Genomic DNA, 13,762 nt, shown 5'->3' with positions numbered 1-13,762 from the left:
AACCATGGCTAAGTCTTTTTTTGTAGACATCACTCTAAAGGAGAGTTTTCAGGAGGGTTTTGAAGGAGGAGGAGGAGTTAGTTCTGGGGATGTTCACAGGGAGCTCCTCCCAAGCAGGAGGGGCATCATGGGAGAGAGCACAAAGGCCCCTGTTTGGAAATTTAACAAAGGGGTGATGGATGGTGGCATCATGAGCCAATCGGAGGTGGGGTGCTGGAACAATTTTTATAGTGGGGGCGCTGAGAGCAATTGAACCAAACTGTAAACCCTGGATATAATTGAAACCACTTCAAGTTAGGGGGTGCTGCAGCACCCCCTCCCCGCATCCCTAGTTCCAGCACCTATGATCAGAGGTGGGAGTCTACATCTCAGTAGTGAGTAAGAGATGAAAGGTAGAGTGGGGATAGGCCATGGAGGGCTTTGAAAGTGAAGACAACACTATAGGTTTCCATAGCATGGAAGCAATTTTCTGTTAAATTTTATGGGAAAGTTAAAAAAAAAAAAGAAAAAACAAACTATAGAAAAGTGATAATTTACTATTAAGTTCCACAGGACCGATTCATAAAGCAAGGAATGACATAAGTAGCAGGAAGAATCCTGATGGATTTTGATATCCATGGAAGAATTTGTAGTGCCACCAGTTAGAAAAAAAATCATATTTTTGATTTAGCAAATTTGGGACTCAATCCAACTCCCACTAGAGTCAAAGGAATATCTCCCAATGACATGAATGGAAATTGGGCCCAAGCCAAGATGCAGAAGTTAAATGTTGACAATGTTCCTATTAACTAACTGAATACATCAGACATTTTTTCTTATATAACACACACACACACCAATTTAGTCTCTATACACAGATGATTCAAGCCTAATGCATGAAGCATAAAGGAAAATTCAGTGAACAGCAAACCTGCAGGCTGGATTAACCGAAGAGAATGAGGAAAAGGAGGAAAAAAATGAGTTCACTTTCACCAGACCTAAGACTGATCTTTTATTTTGACCTCTGAGTCAACCTCTTGCCTGCAGGACTGTGATGAACTACAATCATGGCTGCATTAGATTGATTAAATTGCTCCCTTTTGGCCACAGCAGCTTCTTTCCCCCCCGTTCTCCATGGACCCTGTTAAGCCACATGGAACAGATTCAACAACCTGAGCTCTAAACTGCCTGTTTTCCTTCTGCCTTTGCTAGGCGGGAATAGGTAGCCCCTCTTTCAGCTGTTTCATTTGATAAATGGGGTCCCACAGTGTCTCTTCAATCACATTTGTTTCCTTAACATAAAAAGATGTCAAATGCAACTGAAGAGAACCTTTCCGAAGAAGAACATTCCAGGCCTAATGCTCATTTACACAAAGGCCCTTTTACGTCACTTTGGCAATATCATGATACCTAGCTCTTATATAGTGCTTTTCATCAATGAGAACTTAAAATAAAGGGGTCTTTATGTAAGGGAGAGTCAGGTTCTAGGGCTGTCCATTAATTGCAGTTAACTCAGGCGATTAACTGAAAAAAATTAATTGTGATTAATTGCAGTTTTAATCACACTGTTAAACAACAGAATACCAATTGAAATTTATTAAATATTTTGGATGTTTTTCTACATGTTCATATATATTGTATTCTGTGTTGTAATTGAAAGCAAAGTGTATATTATTTTTGATTATAAATATTTGTACTGTAAAAACGAGAAACAAAAGATATAGTATATTTCAATTCACCTCATACAAGTACTGTAGTGCAATCTTTGTTGTGAAAGTGCAATTTACAAATGCAGATTTTTTTTTACATAACTGCACTCAAAAACAATACAATGTAAAACTTCAGCGCTTACAAGTCCACTAAGTCCTACTTCTTGGTCAGCCAATCACTAAGACAAACAAGTTTGTTTACACTTACAGGAGATAATGCTGCCCTGTTCTTATTTACAATGTCATCAGAAAGTGAGGACAGGCATTTGCATGGCACTTTTGTAGTGCCATTACTCAGAAGCTGTCAATGATATCATGACAGCAATATACATAAGTACTATTTATCTACATTTTCCTACCTGTGCAATCAGCCAATCCACTAGTTTACTGGCAGGGATGACTGATTTGTAGGTCTTCAAGTGGTAGTCTCGGTCTCTTAGGTCAAAGAAAATAAGAAACATCAGTATAAAAACATACACATTTCAATTAGGCTGGATAAATAAGTAAATTATTGCAATCTGTATTTTATGCAGGAAGAGGAATTATAGATGGGAAAGACCTATGAGGTCAACTAGACCATCCCTGTTTTGTGTAGCATTGTAACTAAATAAAAGAAGAAAAAAAAAAGTAGAAGGTACTCTGCTCTTCTAGAAGAAAGGACCGAGATTTAAACTAGGGAAGATCTCACAGCCTGGATGAGAAACATATTCCAGATCAACAAAATGTCCAGATTCAGATCCACATTTTTCTAAAAATTTGGCATTTAGATTTTGTTTCCCACCATACCCAGGGAGAAGAGGTCAAATACAGTGTGTTCTTTTTAGTTGCTAGTACTTAAGTCTTCTAATATGGACCAGCACCATTCTTGAGACAAAGAAAAGATACATTTATAACTCAATGGTCCTTAGAGGCTTTGTCCATTCCAGTTCAAGATCATGGAAATAATTATGTTTTGGGTCTTTATGAAAATAAATTTGTCTCGAGTCTCTAAAGCAAAGGGGATTAGGTGGCTCAGGTCATTGGGATATAAAGCCTTTTTCCTTTAGGTCACTGGATCGAATACATCCCAGGGCAGTAGTGAATGAAAGCTGTTTCCATTTTATGGCTATTTACTGGCCTGGGTGAAATGAGTTTGGTGAACTTGATCCAATTCCTAATCCCACATTGCAAAAGCCATTACTGCAACTAATTTGCATTAATTGGCTCGCTCTCGTTGGCAGGCTCAGCAGAGAGGCCAATTGCTGAATGGACCATGTAGGATGAATTCCCCTCTCAACCCAGAGGTGGTCCTTCCAATTCAGGTTTGAGGTCCACTGGCACAGCTTTGTGGGAGAAACTTTCACAACCACTGCCAGGATGTACCTATTCTGTAGCTCAAGAGAAGATTTTACTCTCTGGTGCTATCAACTCAGCCCTTTTCATTAGCACCAAACTATACAAAAGTTTTTTTTGAAGACAAAGAAGAAAAATCTAAAATTAAAATTCACCCTACCCACATTTTTCCTTTACTGGTCACTTACAGATGCGATTGTGCTGTGTCTCGCTGTTTTAAATAACTTCAACCTGCATGTTTGCATAACCCAGAGAGTAAGAAATTAGAAGGGGAAGTAGCATTTCCAGAACTTGAAAACACAACATAACATTTCCAGAAATGTGTGTCCTCAGAGCAAAAGCTTTCCCCATAGTGCTTACACACATTTTTTGGCCTGGCTTCCAGTAATGCACTAAGTCCAGCACAAAGCTGTGTGAGTTCTGAGGGCACCTTCCCCCTCTCACACACTTATCATGAGCAAATGTGCTTTGGAAATGTCAGAATAATAAAGCAGAGCATGAAAATATTGAGCTCTAATGAATAGGGTTTTCCAGATTGTCAGAGGGGGCTCCTCACATTTTAATGTTCGCCGGCAGTGTACAGGGACAGCTTTGACACTGGGATGAAAGGGCTGACATTTCACTGGCTTTGGGCTCTTGGTCCAAGGCCCAGTTGCTCACTGCTGCCAGTTAAATACTTCTCAGGAAGGAGATCTGGACCTAAACTCACTGACCCATCAGCTGCAGGTGATGCCACGACATGGAAACATATCTGTGTGATGTCTGAATCGCAGCCAGTCGCCCTGCCTCCGACAAATTCAAGTAGCATGATGCCTGCCGCCCCCATAACACAGGGAAGTGTTTTCTACCACTCACACGTTCGTGTCAGGGGAATAAACAAATGCTCCTGCTATGCCCCTTACCATCATTAGCCAGTCAATCACCTATTCCCCGTCTTCCACAAATCTAACAATTTTCTGTTTAGACGCCCTCCTCACATACTTTGCTGTTAAAGCAATGCCCTCCAAAATAAGACATGCTCTGCTGCCAGTGGGCCACCATCATATTTTGCCCCAGGGCTTCGTAAAACCCTTGGTGGATGGGAACAAACTGCAAAGGCAGATGCTGTGTTGAGGCCACTGTGTTTTCAGTAAAGGGAATGGATTAGGATTGTGATGGAGGGAATATCTACCGAGTCATAAAATCAGGGACTTCCTGTTTTCCCCCCCAATACTTCTTGGCATTTACACCCAAATATTCCAATTTCAGCAGGTTTCCCAGCTTATTAGAATGCTAAGCATGCTCTGAAAAGTGGGCTTCCTCAACCAGGAGCTTATGACAGCAGGAACGGTAGGCTCAGATGTTGCCAGACAGAACAGTGATTGAAAGGCAGAACAGTTGGGTATTGGGGCAACGAACAGCTGAATAGTGCCAGGCTGCTGCCTGCTGGGACAGGCTGAGACTTGTCATTGAGCAGGAAGATCAGAGATTCAGGAGTGGAAGACATCAGTCCACCCTGGGCAGACGGTAGGAAGAGTTTGTTTGAAGGACAGTGGGCTTCAAAGAAGAATCTGAGAGTGTTGACGGTCTAAGTCTATTCATGGAGAGCCCAAAGTTTTCAGTGGCTCTAATTTTTCACAGTACCAGGTTATACTCCTTTTAAATCCATCCCTATCATAAACTTAGATTAATTTTGAAATAAAAGAATGGCTAGAGAATCTCCTGGTAGCAAAAATAGTGCATTGTTAAAATGCCATAAAATAGACCCACAGTGGTTATTTCGTCCTTGCTGATCCTTATCTCATGAGACTGCTGCATCCAGCACAGTCTGTCTGATGTTGTAGGGACCCTGAGGTAAGGGACATTTTTTTCTCAGCTCAAGTTACTATTAGCTTTTTCTGCTTTACATATGAATTACTTTCTTAATGGATTAGGCACACACACATTGCCACTTTGCCTACTCAAAGCTGGATCACCCTCCAGGGTAATTGTCTTTTCAGTTAGGCAGAATTATGATTGATTAAGTGTGTCCATACTGCAGATAGACCATTGTCATGCCAAAAGTATCTTTTGCCTTGGAGCATCTTCTGAGCAACTCAAGGACAGGAGGTCAACTCTGATCAAATTGGGACTCCAACCGGGCCCCATATTTGTTTTTTCCAGGGGTTAGTCTTTGTCATCAAAATTGTATGAACCTTAAAACAGAAAGTTCCTGTGAGTGAAAATGTCACATTCTCAACCATGGGCAGCTGAACAGGACATCCAAACACTTCATTCCAAACCTCAAATAGGCTCATGACACAGGCTTCAGTAATTGCGAATCTGGACGTTAAGGCATTAAGGTTTAAAAATCCCGTGTCTTGGAATCAGGTTAACTAGTGCACCTCGATTAGTTCTGTGCCTTGAGCTGATATTTATTTACACAGGGTCAAATTCCAAAGCCCCTAGCCAAGCTATCCTCCTGCCAAAGTCAGTAAGAGTTTTTTGCCAAAGTCAGGATTTATCCCTTCGTGGTTTTTTATGAGCCCTTTAACTTAACAAAACAAACAATACTGCCTGTAACAAGCAACAGCAACAGATGCACCTCCGTGATCTCTCCTGGTTCAGGCATCACTTATTAATATGACCACTCTAACCCCAAACTCAGGAATATACCTGGGGTAAATAAATGCTCTGAAGCTAAGGGTTGTGATGAATGGGTAGAGAGAGCAGACTCCAGAATGGCCCTGAAACCAGCCCTCCAGAATTCAGTTCCACAGTCCTTCAGCAGAAGCACCTCTGCTATTCCCAGCTGTGGAGATAGGATGGTAGCAAAGGAGCCCGGATAAACTGAGCCAACTGTTTCATTACAGGTTATAGGGAGAAAGAGAGAAGGTTTCAAATGGCAGCATGTTATCCCCTTAAGACAGACAGACAAGCGGAACTTACTTTATCACTGGAGTGTAAAGACTATGCAGTCGGCAATAGAGCCTCACACCCTAAGGAACAAAACAAATGTGGCTTTATAATTATGCACCAGATCCAGTGTTTTTTTTAAAAACCATACTCTATAGCAGCTCTGGAACTACAGTAGCATGGCCTTGGACATCTTCTCATCAGGAATCAGACTGATCAAATATTTCTAGAAACTCTTTACCTTCTCTTCTCTTTCCCCTTCCACTTCCAACCATCTCTCTCCCATCCCTGGCACTGAGGTTTCACTTCTGCTCTCTACCTCTAATATCCTCCTTTCCAGCATCCACCCCCATTCCAGCCCATGCAAACTGCAGCTGCTAAGATCACTCTGACTGAATCAAACCCCTGTTTGAGTCCCCCTTCACTGGACCCCCAGTATCATTTTACCAAGTGTGAGCTTCTTGCCTTCACCTTCAAGTACTTCCTCACCTCTCTCCCAGCTTTTCCACTCTTGTCTCTTACTGTGTCACCCCACCTCCTTTGCTCTGCCAACAACAGCAGCCTTGTACATCAGCTTGTCAGCTTCTCACACAAACACCTCAGCTTCTTCTATGCTGCTTCTTACCCATGGAATTACCCCTCTTCTCCTCCTCCTGATCTTTCCTCAAGAACCACCTCTGAAGTGATAGCCATGAGAAATCAGCCAATTAATAATGGATTGAGGAGCACATGGGGATCACTGGAACTCACCTTAGATATATGTAAGTATCTGGAAAAAAACCTAAACAACTACACACCATTGCTATATCACCTCTCTTCTTAAACTGGAAGGAGGCCTCGGCTAGTACAAATTAGTCTATTGTGATTTTACAGAATTCAACACCCTTATCCTGACTGGGGGCTTTGGGTGCAACCATAATGTACATAAATAATAATAATAATTTACCACGAGGCCTCCCTTTCTCTCCTAATCAATAGAATAATAAATAACAATAATAAATAAGTAATAAATAATGTAATTAACTAATTTATTTATAATAAATAAATAAATACACAATAATAAACAAGTTGGCAAGATGGGGAATGAGAGGGAGAATGTCTCCTACGCTACCATGGTGGCAGACTGATACCAATCAGTGGTTCTGCTAGCTTTGGAGAGTATGCTATAGTGCTGGTCACAGCCAAACACATGTAAAAAAGACACTTTTATAACTATTATTCAGAGTTATTACCAGACTCCAACCTGGAAGGGAGATTGAGTACCTTGGACATGATATCTTCCAGTTCGCTCCTTGGTTTATACGTTCCATCATCATACCGAAATCTGTACATCACCTGCTCATTCTTAAAGTGGTGCTTATCTGAAACTGAAACCACCAGCACAGCAATTCATAATCAGTCAATGGCTCCTCCCATGCCAGGCATTATGACAGCACAGTATTTCTGCACGCAAAGAATCTACCATTTTCTACAGTCCCTCTGATGACAAACGCTCACATTCTCAGGTTTGCCCACACACAATTACCAGTCCTGCTGTTGTGCATACCTTGCACAGATACATTTCTGAATGTCTGGCCGCAAAGGGATGGTTCTTCAAAATGTTGCAATTTCAGTCAAGTGAAATACCCTGCAAAATGCTGTTCTCTTCCATCAAACCTGTTTCAGTTGTTTACAGCTTTGGAACCAGCTCCACTGAAGTCAATGGGAGTCTTTCCAATCAGCTTTGAATCACGCCCTTGCAGATTCTGTAACCCTACAACAGTCATGCTAACATGAATGAAATGATTTTTGCAGCTGCCCAAGGCTCTGACATAGGGATCTGCTGCAATTCCTAAAGGAGAGAGCATGCTGGTGAGATGAACCACAGATGTTGGATGGATTCTTCCACCAGAGCACTTGTTTTTAATAAGGTGTTAATGGGCTCACTGATATAATTAAATGGTGCTCTCCAGACACCACTTACTTTGCTACAATGGCCATTCTGCAATGGTGCAGCTGAGATCTGATTGGTCCTGGCTGTATTATCATGGTGACTCGAGGCGAGCATAGGAAGCGGAATATGATTCATTGGGGATAGGGACACACCCCAAATGGAAAGATGAGTCCAAAACTGAAAGCAAATACAGAGGAAGGAGAAGGGCAAGGGAACAGAGCAACCAAAGCATCAGGTAGAGATGAAGGAGGGGAGTGAGCAGTTCCAATCATCCTTGTCATCTCTAATGAGTCATATGACCAGGGCTGAAAGTAAGCTGGTACAGGCCGGGACAGCATACCGGTAAAAAGTAGCCACCGGTACTGGCCCGTAGTCAGCTGACATTAAAGCGCTACTGCGGCAGCGCTTTAACATCGCCACCCCTTTTGTGCCCCCACCCCCCCGGGCCGCCGATGTGGGAGGCAAAAGGAGCAGCTGCCCCAGGGCCATGATTTAAAAGGGCCCGGGGCTCCGGCTGCTGCAACCAGAGCCCCGGGCCCTTTAAATTGCTGCTGGAGCCCTGGGTGGCACGGGCCAGGCAGTGTGGATGGGCTGGCTGGGGGACGCTGACCTCCCAGTCCCACCCCTTCCGCCCGAGGCCCCGCCCCTTCCAGGGGCCGGAACTGGCCCCCGTACGGGTAAGTGTGGAATGTTACTTTCACCCCTGCATATATCTGACCAAAACTAGCTGGTAGCCCCATGCCTTTTTCTGAAGCCCTATATTCTGGGCTGGGAACCGTGCTTGATGAATTGACTTAAAATGTGGTTTAAAACTGTTTGAGACTAGCTCAATTTAGATGCAATTTGGCCAACCTACAAGAATGGGGATTCATTGGCTGGCCAAAGCTGTTTAAACTGAGTTAGCCTGAGCCAATTTAGTCCCGGGTTTTTGTCTGAGCTGCATAGTGGACGGGCCGCACCCTTAAAAGGCAAAGATTGTTCTTTTGTGGATATTTGGGGATGGGGCAGAACTACCTATAATCTACCTCCTGTCCTGTGGGTGTCTAATGCTGCTTCCTCTCTTTGGCAGGGAGGAAAGATTGTATAAAATTTCAAAGGGTGAAGCTGGTTCCATGTTGCAGAATCTAATCACCATTTTAACATAGGACAGGACATAGGACTGGAAGAGACCTGTAGGCTCATCAAGTCCAGCTGCCTGGTACTGAAGGCAAACTCATCATATAATCCTGTTCAGAAGTTTCTCAAGTCCTTTCATACATGGGGAATTTTTGATGCCCTCTGTAATGGCTGCTGACTCTTCCTTCATTGAGAGTTTGAATGCTCTGGGTCTGATACTTCTGAATCTGACTGAGAACTGGTCCTGCGGGGAGATCCCTTTGATCCTTTGTGCCTGGCACAGGTTAGGACAAAGTTCTGATGAAACTCCTTGAGCTCGCTGCTATGCGTACCATGCTGTCACTTACACATCAGCAGCCTCAGATAAAGGAGCCAGGATTAAAGGAGATGAGGAAGCAAAGTGATAAAATGCACAAAGCTCAGCACTCCTGCAAGTCTGATCTGCCAGGGTCTGTTCTGCCTTGCACAGAGCCCTGTTCCCAGAGAAGGTCAGGCAGGCTGGGAGAATCAGCAGTTTTCTCCCAACAGTCACATTATACCAAGTGAAAAACAAAAGATAAGACACATTGCCTAATGTGGGGCTACATTGTGGTGTTTTGGTTTTAACTCAATTCAAGATAAGGAAATGGATATTGTGACTCTCTTCATGTCAGTAAAACTCATAGCCTAATTACAGGGGATGTTTCCTCAGCTAAAAATAGGGTTGAAGGTGCCTTCTAAAGTATACCAATTGTCACCAGGAGACAGTGACAATAGGAGCTCTAGATACGGGCAATATTTTAAACTCTAGGGATCTGCTCTTTGTCAGGGGCCTCTGGTGGAATGTAATATTTAACTATTTTTGTTTCTCTGTGCTGGGAGATTTTGTTGGGATAGTTGCTAAATCACATCTAAGAACATCCAGACCAATGCCAGGGTGGTCAGCTATAGCAGCTTGGATAGCTGTAATAAAATATCAATACTGGATCATGCAGTCTCAGAAGAGCTTCTTGTGCTGTGCAAGTGATTGAGTGTGTGTGTGTAGAGTATGCGATATCTGTATGCATATGCACATGGGGCCATAGTTTCAAGGTCTCAGAACCCACAATTAGGGCTCCATTTCTATTTAGGCAAGTAAATAAGACATCGGTGTCACAACGGGAGCTCCTGGGTACTGAGCACTTTTGAAAATTTGGCCCCTTATTTTGTTGCCTAAATGGGAGTTGAGCATTTTTGAAAGCCTGGCCCATCGTGTGAGTGCAAACGAATGACTGTGTCTGCACGTTGGTGGTGGAAATGCATGTGCATGGGGAAACCTGGTGCTGCTGGTATTAGCACACAGCAAGGAAAGGCTTCCCTGTGTTGTGATTAAGAGAAGACAACAGACATCATTTCTTAACACTGTTATAATCACCTGGAAAAAGCCCTTGTGGAGCTGTAATGCCAACAGATTAGTCCTAAAGCAATACAAGTCTAATTAAATAGCTCCCCTCTTTAAACGGGATTAGAGATTGCACAGACTTGTGGACAGCTGGTGACTTAAGACCTTAAGGAAAAAAATTCTTATTCCCTTCATGAGCATTTTCCAGCCACATACACCTAATGGCTAGAAACGGGGCACCTGCTGTTTAAATTGTACATGACTGAGTTATTCTGCTTTCTGAAACGGAAAAAGAATGGGAAAGAACAGGAGAAATCTGGGTTTTGAAGGGTACAAAAAGCAGAAGAAAAATCATGCTTGACTAGAAATACGGGGAGTGGGTCAGATTTTCAAACAAGTCAGGTGTGCAAACGCTCACGCAACCACTCATACAAAGAGGGCTCAGAGCCTTAAAAATCTGCCCTAGGATTTCATGTAGAAGGGACATTTCCTGGGCTTCATCAGCAAAGTCACATGACACTTTTAAAAAGATATGCTCTTGGAAAGTGAGCTGGAGGGGACAGATAGTCTCCCGCCCCCATTACTACCTCACTGTATGGCTAGGAATCTCACGGTGTAAGGAGAATACTGTGTGTCTACCAGAAAACACTCCTATCTTCTGCAGCTCCTAAGGCTGACCCTCATTTTTGAAGGGAAATTGTCAAATGTCTCTACACTCAGTCAGCCACAGCCCTCCCTGTTACTCAAGTCTCTGGCCCTTTCCTGACTTGCACAACTCGGCTCTCCTCTCTCGCGTTCCATAGCAGCCATCAAGACTGAAATTGTTGCTCAAGGCTGGATTTTTAAAAATACTAAGTGCAAATGAACACACCATTTTTAGGCCTGTGTGTGCGCGCGCACAACTACTGAGATGGTACACGCAAGTCAAGTAATTACAGGCATAAATGGCCGACTAGGTGTGTTTGTGCATCTAAAGTCTGAAAATCTGGCCCTCAGAGAAGACATGTGCCTGGATTGTCATAGATGAGGGCACTGCGCCTGGAATACTGTCCTTCTATTCCCTTGCTCAGTAAAACAGCTAAGAGGCATGGAGAAAGGACCCACTTACTCTGTAATGCATTTGTCTCAAACTCAAGAGTCACTTTTCCTCCATATGCCACTATGTTACCCAGTCCTAGATTCAGAAACGGCCTTGATTTTCACAAGACCGTCACATAGCCTGTCATTGGAGAGATGCGGGCTTTTCCTCCATATGCCACTATGTTACCCAGTCCTAGATTCAGAAATGGCCTTGATTTTCACAAGACCGTCACATAGCCTGCCATTGGAGAGATGCGGGCTTTTCCTCCATATGCCACTAGGTTACCCAGTCCTAGATTCAGGAACGGCCTTGATTTTCACAAGACCGTCACATAGCCTGTCATTGGAGAGATGCGGGCTTGCCTTAGGATGGATGCTGAGTCATTGTTATGACACAACTACCACAAAGGTGGCCCCCTCATGGGAATAACTCCCATTAATGCTAGTTGGAGTTAAATGCCCTCTCACAGTGGGACAATGAGGATTTGAAGCAAACGTTGAAGGAAGCTGTTTGAATGTCATGTGGTTACAGTTAATGTGTGCAGGTAACAATGTGAACAACTGCAAGTGCCCTTAAACCAATGTCTCCAGTATCTTACTAAGATCTGGCACCTTGCTATGACACAGAGCACTCACCATGATGAATGATGCCATTTTCCAACAGAGCTTGTCCCAAGTTGACCCCTTCCTCCGGCTTGCTTATCTCCCCAATCTCCATGAGCCAGGATACAAACTCACTGCAAGGGGAAGTAGAATAGCAAAAGCAATTAGCTCTCTCTCCCTAAGGGCAAGCAAACATGTCTCTGCCAGACATTAACCAACCACTGGTGACTCTTCTTGAAGCACCGCATTAACATCTACATGACATTTCGGCTACAGTACACAGAAGGGAATGACGGCGCCTCTTCTAGACAGCTGGATTTCCTACATTTCTGTGGGAAATGGTCTGCAGATGAAGCATGTTTCCTGTGGGAAACATTTCCCTTAATTCTCCAAAACTAGCAGACTTGGAGGGAAAGAAGATCCAATTGGTTCAAAAAGGGCTACAACAGAGACTTCTTTTAATGAGCGCTCCAGACTCCCAAATGAGAGCAGGAAAGGAAGGTGTACTAATGCCCTTAAAAAACAATAAATCACTGATAGGGAAATGATATTTTTACCCTGGTATCCATCAAAGCAACGTACATGGCTTGAATTGAAAGATATATTCATCTTACTTCACTGGGTCTGATTCACCTCCCTCACTGGTTTTGCACTGGGGTAACTCCATCATCTTTAATAGAGTTACATCATTGTAAATTAGAGTAGACTCAGATTGAGTTCAAGTCCTGTTGATAGGCTAATTTAAGGTCATTGCATTAAAGCTGGTGCCTGTCTTATAATTAAATGATTATCAATCCCTCCTACCCTACTAAAAGTTGGTGGTATGTGGCATACTAATTCTGAATGAGCAGGTGAATCACAGTGCTTTGACACATAGCTTGTTTCTATGATGAAGGCAGAGCTGCAAACAGGGCAGAGGAAAACGTCTGAATACAGTTAGCTATGTTGTGTGTGATTCAAGAGTGACAGTATGTATAGAAAATATAAACATTGCCAGCCTGATGAATGGGACACAGGCAGTGCCGTTGGGGGACCTAGCAAGTTTGTCGGTTTAATCAGGGACTACACCAGAATATGTAAAATTCATCGAAAAGAACAAAAGGAATATTTGAAAGCAGAGCAACATATGGGAACTCTGAGTTCAATAAACCAGTTGAGTGCCTGCCAATTTGTGTAAGGCTGTTGCTTATCAAAACCAGCATCCATGCCTCCAATTATGGGCTTTTAATGCAGCATTTTTAGTCTTTCTGTGTTTATCACAGGCTGAGTCATCCCCGCCCAGGTAGCGTAACTGTTTTGCTTTTAGAACAACAACAATAAGAAACAGCTTCAGCTTGTTGAGGGACTACCATGGAATGGTAATGGCAAAAAGAAAGCGGCAGAACTGCTTCGTTACACCAGCGTCATCTCATAGAAACCAACAGTTTGTAAAAAGACCAGAGTAAAACAGTGATGTACCAAGCCCAACATCTTAGAAGGGTCTCCCAGTGATTCTGAATAAGGAAATAAACTATCAGAGAGATGGGTGGGAATCAAATGCTCCACTCCCATTACTGGGAATAGGAGTTGTGCTACCTAATTATGTGCCTGCAGAATCACATGCATGTTCCATTGTACCTCTCTGGCATAGCTCCCAATAAGCTTTGCAGGTGCAAACGATACACTTGTGTGCTAACAGGTGTTAGATTATTTAAAGGGCATGTACAAACATTAGAATGTGCAGAGGTGTTTGCAGCTGCAAACTTGCCAATGCATGATTTTGTGTGTGCACAAGTA

General features: G+C 43.1%; 1 protein-coding gene across 2 annotated transcripts in view; it reads right to left on the bottom strand.

Moving 5' to 3' along the window:
• Window positions 1-13,762, bottom strand: part of PREX1 (phosphatidylinositol-3,4,5-trisphosphate dependent Rac exchange factor 1) — a 223,137-nt gene that overhangs the window by 62,176 nt on the left and 147,199 nt on the right. For both annotated transcript variants that reach the window (XM_073309488.1, XM_073309490.1), the window contains exons 11-14: window positions 12,020-12,120; window positions 7,158-7,261; window positions 5,928-5,977; window positions 2,048-2,123 (exon numbers count right to left, since the gene is read on the bottom strand). In XM_073309488.1, coding sequence (XP_073165589.1) covers window positions 2,048-2,123; window positions 5,928-5,977; window positions 7,158-7,261; window positions 12,020-12,120 — 331 coding nt within the window. The remainder of the gene's footprint in view (window positions 1-2,047; window positions 2,124-5,927; window positions 5,978-7,157; window positions 7,262-12,019; window positions 12,121-13,762) is intronic.

The sequence above is a fragment of the Lepidochelys kempii genome, chromosome 13, assembly GCF_965140265.1.
Source record: "Lepidochelys kempii isolate rLepKem1 chromosome 13, rLepKem1.hap2, whole genome shotgun sequence".
NCBI lineage: Eukaryota > Metazoa > Chordata > Testudines > Cheloniidae > Lepidochelys > Lepidochelys kempii.
Note: the sequence above shows the minus strand (reverse complement) of the source record. Positions and strands in the feature narration are given on the sequence as shown.